Raw genomic sequence first — 8,116 nt, 5'->3', positions numbered from 1 at the left:
GATTATGTCTACATCTCTTACAATCCCTCTTACACTCTTTCCTTATCAATCTATTCTTTTGTGTGTGTGTGTGTGTGTGTGTTATCATAGTCTAGGTGTGTGTTAGAACTTGGGAATTAGAAGGGATGGTGAAAGGTTGACATGTTAGTGTGCAAGCAAGATTGGAAATTAGAAGCAACCATCCTCCCAACACAAAGCTATGCCGAAGATCATGCGGCGATAGAGAGAAGCGTGAAATTTGATATGTTGGAGCTATTCTAGGTCTAAAAATCACTACACGAAGTAGAAAATACGATGGTTGATGCTATAGTCTCTTAGAGAAACATCTCAAGTAGGACTGACGAGTCAAACATGAAGTGTGCTATCTAGTTTTTTCCTAAACTACTGTGGGAGTAAGAGACTCTATCAAATGAGAACAGCCCATAATAATGTTTTAAACCTCAATCCCCTAAACTACCTCTTGGATAACACACACCAGATAGTGAATCAAACCTCACAGGCAGTGTCTATTTTCTCAACACACTGATTGCGACTAGACAGAGGGACATGGAGCACACATACATGTATACAAAACATGAAAACATTTAATTTCTTTTAATTTTTTAGCAATTTAGAATATGTCTAATCACATAAGTGTAGGTAGAGAGAGGGTGTGTCTATGTAGGTAGCTAGAGCTCTATACTTTTATTTATCGATGGTGCTATAGATGGATAGAAATATTATTTAATCATTTATTCACATATTAATAGAAAATACATGGTTATTATCGATTAAACGTTTTTTTTTTGTTTTTCAGCCGAATAGATGCAACTCAATTCTCAATCACTTTGCTAAGATCATACAATTAACTTAACTACCAACTTACATGAATGAGAAGATAACAAGGAATCACTTGCGAATGAGCAACAAGAATAGCTCACACTACTACCACAAAACAATCAATTCACAAGCTAAGCAAGCATTCAAAACAAGTGAAGGTAGAGCTAGACAATGAGAGAGAGAAATGGGTCATGGCGCCCATCTCACAAGCATTGAAATCTTGGAGGTAAGGATACAAAAGCTCCCTCCAATTGGAGTGTGAGATGGAGGAATGGAAACTTCACCTCAAAGCTCACTGTGCTTCTTAAAATTTGCATCTTGAAAAAACTAGACCCCATATGCATACATTTCTCCATTAGGATTCGTAGTGTCGTAAGTATGTGCGCGAAGCGCCAGCTAGGCACGAATGTGGAACACTTGTCACAAATTGAAGGGAGGAGAAGGCCACGTCACGCTTTATCCAATATTGGCTGATCGAAAGGAAAGATTCTAACTCAAATTTGTGGCCTTCGATCCTTCATCAGCTCTCTCTGCCACTCCTCACTCATCTACTGCTACTCCACACACACACACACACACACACAGAGAGAGAGAGAGAGAGAGAGAGAGGGATGGCCGTTCAAGCTGCGACCGTATCGTCGTCCTCCGCGGCCGCTTCCCCTTGCATCGATCGCCTCTCAGCGTCTACCTTCCGAACATCCATTGATCGAGTCTCATTGCCTGCATGCAAGGTATGCATTGATACTCTCCGGAGTCCGTGCCTGGAGTAGTGTGCACGCAAGGGAGAAAGATGTTTAGCTGTTGAAGCCAAAAGGCTATGTTTGGATTGTTCTTATCTGTAGCAAAGCATTAGCGAATGCTGGTACACAAGTGCATGTGGCAACTACGTTATCTAGTAATGGAACCTCATGCAGTCAATTGAAGAAATATGGGATGACTGCAACCTCTCTGAAATGGGACTTGAGTGGTACATTTACAAATATGTTCCCTTTTCAATCACTTCATGAACTTTTCAATGTGGTATCCTCTTCTAGGTGGTGCCAGTTCGCAGGGAATTGTCACCGTCCTACCTTCTTATGCCGATGCTGAATTGCTTCTGAATGGCTGATTGGATTCATGCCTTTTGATTTGTTAAGACTCCTCAAATATTGTCTTGGCTTCTCACGATTTGTGCATCACGTTTCCCTGTTGCATTAAGCTTATGCGGTATCGGTTACGCCTCGGGTGCAAGCCCAGCATGTGGTTTATAGTACTATGGTAACTGCACATAATATGCACAGGGCTGTTTCTTATTCCTCGGTGCTTCTTTGCAGTCCTTCTTCAATGGCACAACCCTTTCCTGTGAGATTAAAAGCAGTGGTTCTAAGACTGGGAGCCCTCTCACAGTGAGAGCATCTGTTGCAACAGAAGCACCTGCCAAGGTTGTCAAAGAATCTAAAAAGAACGATGAAGGGATAGTTGTAAATACATTCAAGCCCAAAAGTCCCTACACAGGCCTATGTCTGTTTAACACCAAGATTGTTGGGGATGATGCTCCGGGAGAAACCTGGCACATGGTCTTTAGCACAGAAGGTATGCGTTTAAGATTTGATGATTTCTTGCAAATAGATTTTTAAGTTGTGTAATAAGGAGTTCTGTAGAGGATGTGGTCTTTGCATGTTTTTCTTTTTCATCGTTGTAAGGTAGATGAGCCGAGGCTCATGAGGAGCCTTGAGCCATGTCCATGGTTCATGGCCCCGCTTCACAGGTAACATAGGATAGATGTATCTAATGTTTTGTATCTTGTGGGAGGCATCCACGAGTATGCATGATTATATAACATTGTTTTAGTACGCTTTCAAACAATTCACGACAGGGCACTGAGTTACTTCCCATGCTTGTTCTATCATTTACCCACAGGCTTATTCTCCTCAATAGTTTGTTCTGCCGCCTTTCTGCTGTCCTTCGCTTCCCATGGTTGCTCTATTATTTACCCGCAGGTTTTCTTTCGCGTATGCTTGTCTGAGCTTGAGGGGTATGTTGCTTAGCTGGTGGAGCTCAGTGGGTGGCCCAATGGTCTTATACTGAAGGTGCAAACATAGGGCCCAGTTTTGTGCATGATCATACACTATGTCAGGAATTGCATCAGAGCTGAATTTGTTGCTTACCTGTGTTCAATCATAACAGAGAGCCTTCTTCATGTTGGCTACAGGTAAAGTAGACTACAGGGAGGGCCAATCAATCGGAGTTATACCACCTGGTGTTGACGCAAATGGGAAGCCGCACAAGCTTCGCCTATACTCTATTGCAAGCAGTGCACTTGGGGACTTTGCAGACAAGAGAACTGTAAGGCTGTTTAATCTCCAGAATAAAGATTGTCTCCTGACAGTGAATGAATTAAGCCTATTAGTAAAGTATTTCTGGTTGTAAGCTATCTTATAAGCTGTAATGTGGCAGGTCTCTCTCTGTGTGAAGCGGCTGGTCTACACCAATGACAAAGGGGAAGAAGTCAAGGGGGTGTGCTCCAATTTTCTATGTGAGTTTCTTGGTGATAGACGAGTTACTACACGGTTTCAGGGGTTTCAGTTTAATAATGGTATCTTAAGATTTGACTCTCGTTGGACTAGGCGGTTGTTTTTTCACTGTTGAGTCGATGCTGTGTTAGGTGATTTGAAGCCTGGGTCACCAGTAGACATAACTGGACCTGTTGGCAAGGAGATGCTCATGCCCAAGGATCCGAATGCAACAATTATTATGGTAGAGATATACGTTGTAGTTGGTAATTATGGCTGTTTGTTTCTGATCTGGGGTTCTCAATGGAATGGGAAGCGCTAGTTAAAAGGGCTTGGACCTGTGTGAAACAGCTTGCAACTGGAACCGGCATAGCACCATTCAGAGGCTATTTGTGGAAAATGTTCTTTGAGGAGCATGCTGATTACAAGGTGAGCACAGTAGTGAACTGTGTAAATTAGTGTGGGTTTGTGAGGATATGACTACTTGCTTTCCACTTCAAAAACGCAATTTTTTGAGAGCTGCGACCTTACCCTTCTCAGAGCTGTCTTGCATAGTTCTCTGAGGGATCCACTAGTCATACAAAGGAGACGTCACCTACACCAACCAAAAGTGCCTTTTTGACCCCTATATACGTACCCTCCTTTGTAAAATCTATCTTTTATAAAACACCCCTATTGTACACTCATGTGATACCATATTGTAACCCTTAGTTAATATCCGGTGCCTATTTCGTGTATAACTGTTCAACAACATGTCATCCATTTAGGCCTTTTTTTTTGTAGTGATCAAATTGGAAGGGCAAGAGTGTACTTTGTTGGTTGACATCCACATGTATTTGGTTGTATGCATGCGTTGTCGCACACTGTTATCCTTTCTCACTCATGTATTTTATATTCCTGAATATTTTTAGTTCAACGGACTTGCTTGGCTTTTCCTTGGGGTGCCCACTAGCAGCACTCTGCTGTATAGAGAGGTATAGACTTTGTTGATAATATGTTGAAGCTCTTTTGGTTATATAACCACTTTGCCTAATTGTAGCAGCTCATGTCTTGTTTTTAACAGGAGTTTGAGCTTATGAAGGAGAAATTTCCCAAACATTTTAGAGTTGACTTTGCCGTCAGTCGAGAGCAACAGAATGAGAAAGGAGAGAAGATGTACATTCAGACCCGAATGGCCCAATATGCCAATGAGTTGTGGGAGCTGCTAAAGAAAGATAATACCTATGTGTATATGTGTGGGCTGAAGGGCATGGAGAAAGGAATCGATGATATTATGACAAGTTTGGCTGCCAGAGATGGTAAATGAAGCTGTTTGTTCGTCAATGGGCGACTCAGTGGTTGCTAGAATTTAGAAAGATGGGATTCTTTTATCTTCCTTATGTCTTTCGCTTTTTTTTCCCTGCATGTTGAATTGGAGTCTTATAAACGGAAAAGTCCTTTATCTTATGTATTATCCTTTTCTGTTAGGTTTTAAGCCCTTGTTTGGTTTGATTGGCAGGTTATGATTGGCTAGAATACAAGAAACAGCTGAAAAAGGGTGAACAATGGAATGTGGAGGTGTACTGAGGCTTTGAACGTTTACTCGGGCAGGAAGTTCTCTTTGTAAAAATCCGAGGCAAAGAGCTTTGTACATGAACACATGAAGCCGATTGTACCTCTGTGTACCATGATCCTTGTATAACTTATCCAAGCTCTAGTTAACTCGAAGAGCTTGGTGCATTTCCTACATCTACATGCATGTACTCCACCATTGCAAGAATCTAATTTCAGATTGAGTCCAATTTACTGTCTACTGTGCATGCATGTAGTCCAATTAGTTGAAATGCTACCTTCCTTTAAATTTTTGTCCTGCCCAAGGCCCAACTGTTATTTTGCTCAAGAGTATGAACAGTGTTTTATAGTCCATCTAGTCTTCACTTATTAGCTGATACACTGTCCATTGGCACTTTAAACAGAAGAAATTAATTAGCGCATACACTTTATAAACCAAGAGTTTTTACAACGACCTTGTAAGTGCGAGGCATTAGAGTTCCTTTAGCTTTGGGGGGTCCTCCTAAATAAGATGACCACCAAATCATTGCACCGCTAAGAAGACATTTTTCATTCGACACATCAAAGGGCCCACAATGGGGAAGCGCTTATCCTTTCCAAGTATTACCCATCAAACATGATCGTGCAATGGCAGCGTACCTTCGGGCAAGAGTGACACGTAGACATTACCATGGCCACCTAATTGATGCACCACGTGCTGGGAACGACACCCACCCCAAGAGGGAGATAGGGTAAGAGCCCTAGCAATGTGAACACCAGGTGAGCACGAGGTGTTCCTTTAGAGGTGGCCCAATGGGGGTATATTCATCTTCCACCTAATCATGGGCCTTGAGATCTCTAATCCCCAAAAGGAATGTATCCATATCATTCTCCTTCCACATAATCTTTGCTTCAAGCTCCTTACACATGCAAGGAATGTGTGCCTCATTATGCCATTCATAAAAAGAAGGTAGAATATCCCATGCAAGTTTTGCTTTTATTGTTATGAGAAAATGTGGAGTGTTGAAATGCTTAATAGGGAGCACAATCATTACATATTCATGCCCATGCATGAGGGCTGCCTTGCTTTTTCATGGAGCTGGACGGAACTGTAGGCTCCTCTCTAGCTCCATGTAGACTTGCTCTCAAGGTCTGGTTTCCCCATCCTTACGCCATGTACTCCTACCTCTCTGGTTGAATGCGAAGATTAATCCCATGACGTGGCGACATTTCCAGAGGAAGTGCGCTAGAAGGGATAGAAGTACAAGATACAGGTTTGCTCAAATTGATGTGGCCACATTGGGAGTGCACACTAGAAGAACGCCCCCTCCTTTTAGAATTGAGAGGAGAGCCCCCTACAGGTCCAATCTACCTCACCCATTTCTCCCTCTCCGGACCGCATTGTTGAAACTTTCCAGACTCCACGAATCGCTATGAAGGGGAGGCTCTAGCCGAAGTGGTGCTTGGTACATTTTGAGATGCTTCTATTTGTGCTACAGGTAGCTCTAATGGCACAAGCTCATATACTGAGATTGTTGTTTGTAAGTCCTTGATTTGCATAAATTTAATCATCTTTCTGGTGCAAGTCTTTTCTAAATTGGGAAGCATGGAGGTCCATTTCTGCTTTCATTTTTCAAGCTACTCCATCTCCTTCATCTTCAACTCGTGGCCATGATGCCACTTACAAGCAACCTCCATTGAATCTTTTCTTCTTTAAGTTTCTTCTTCAGTCTGGCTATCTCTTGTAGATCAGCATCTTTGATTTTTGTATTTGCAATGGAAGCTTTTGCTTTTTTGTCTTTCTCTTTCAATGCCTTCTTTCCCGTGTTCTCTTCTGGTTCATCAATAATTCCTGCAGTGGTGGCGTCAACTTGATCTTTTGTTGTTTGGTTTGGTGATGGCAAACTTGTGGTCTCTTCTTGGGTGGCTATCGCTTCTCCTATCAGCTACTGTGTGGTGCCATTGAAGAGGGCTGCTTCTTCCATTCTGTGTGTCTTTGAGAACTTTTCTCTCTCTACAACCTTCCTCTTGAGCTCATTCCTTATCCACTGTTTTTGTGCTTGGGTGAACTCTTCTTCTTTCTTCTTGAAGCTTTCTATTCTTCACAACTAGCGGTTTGCTTGGCACGAGAGGAAGCTTCCATTCGTTGTAGTCTTTGCTCTTTGTACTATTTTTCCTTAGCTTTTACCCACCGGACCGGCGGTCCCCTGCCCCCAATCGTACCTAGCTAGGTATGCGGTGCCTCTCGAGCAGAAGCTCATGATGTTATGCATTGCATTGTATGAAAAACACTTCGTTTTCTTTGATGATAAAAATTCTAAATCTTCTTGGGATCGGCTTCACTTTCCATAAACTCTGATCGAACATCTCCTTGTTATATCGTTTTAATATTGTTTAGCAGCAATTGATTTTTTAACCTCGTTGGTCATTGCCCATGAGCTCAAGCCTCTTGTGACCTTCTTTGTCATCGTGGTATCTAGCCCTTTTATATTATTAGTGTGATGCTTCATTTTTCAAATCGGCTCTATTTAGGTGGGAGCTAGTGGTAGTATGATTGACATTCCCAAAGCTTGATATGCAATACGGAACAGCATTGAGCCAACATTCATGTATATCTTGTACTTGACGCCACCCTTTAGGTTGTCATCAATAATCTTCTCCATGAGATAGGTCACGAAGCCACATCTAATTACTCTATTCTCTAACAATCCGAGTGCCATCCAATGCTATGTGTACTTGGGTGGCTTTAAAATTTGAAAATGTTGCAAGCTTATCTGCAAGGCCAACTCTATGCCTAAATACAAAAGGTCTCCAAAGTGAAATCTTGGCCTTGGTAGTTGACGAAGGCTCGATGATTGTCTGCTAGCATGGTCTTTGATAGAAGATTATGGCTCATCGCTCAGACATGAAGAGCTTCCATAATAGTCTTTGAAGTTATCTTTACCTTCAAGGTGGCCCCATCTTTGTGTGTGAGCATGGCTTCTACATTGTACTAAATTGTACTCATCAGTTCAAGTGCCCGTTGGTTGTCTATCATGTCAAAGTCAACAAAGCGGGGACCAAAGAGAGAGAGAGAGAGAGAGTCTCCTGAACCCATCAACCTTGGCAATGAATAAGTGATACAATGTGCAATGGGGGCAATGGGTCACATAAAATACACCTCAATAAATTGCCCTACCCAGACTTTTTGACAAATAAGTTTTAAAAAAATAGCTAAAAGCCAAAATAAATGATGGGATCACATTGAGCAGTTCACTTGAGATTCCATAACTCTA

The 8,116-nt window shown here is 42.0% G+C and overlaps 1 protein-coding gene across 1 annotated transcript; it reads left to right on the top strand.

Moving 5' to 3' along the window:
• The first annotated feature begins 1,335 nt into the window (after positions 1 to 1,335).
• On the top strand, positions 1,336 to 5,092 carry FNR1 (ferredoxin-NADP[+]-oxidoreductase 1). The gene is made up of 9 exons (XM_086492941.1): positions 1,336 to 1,550; positions 2,133 to 2,391; positions 3,011 to 3,144; positions 3,256 to 3,334; positions 3,464 to 3,555; positions 3,663 to 3,740; positions 4,223 to 4,285; positions 4,375 to 4,609; positions 4,810 to 5,092. The coding sequence occupies exons 1-9, from the start codon at positions 1,431 to 1,433 to the stop codon at positions 4,875 to 4,877; spliced, it is 1,128 nt and encodes a 375-aa protein (XP_086349067.1). The 5' UTR covers positions 1,336 to 1,430; the 3' UTR covers positions 4,878 to 5,092.
• The last annotated feature ends 3,024 nt before the right edge of the window (positions 5,093 to 8,116 follow it).

The sequence above is a fragment of the Adiantum capillus-veneris genome, chromosome 20 (genome assembly GCF_014529385.1).
Source record: "Adiantum capillus-veneris isolate H3 chromosome 20, ASM1452938v2, whole genome shotgun sequence".
In the NCBI taxonomy this organism is placed as follows: domain Eukaryota; kingdom Viridiplantae; phylum Streptophyta; class Polypodiopsida; order Polypodiales; family Pteridaceae; genus Adiantum; species Adiantum capillus-veneris.
This window is presented reverse-complemented; position numbering and strand designations above follow the sequence as displayed.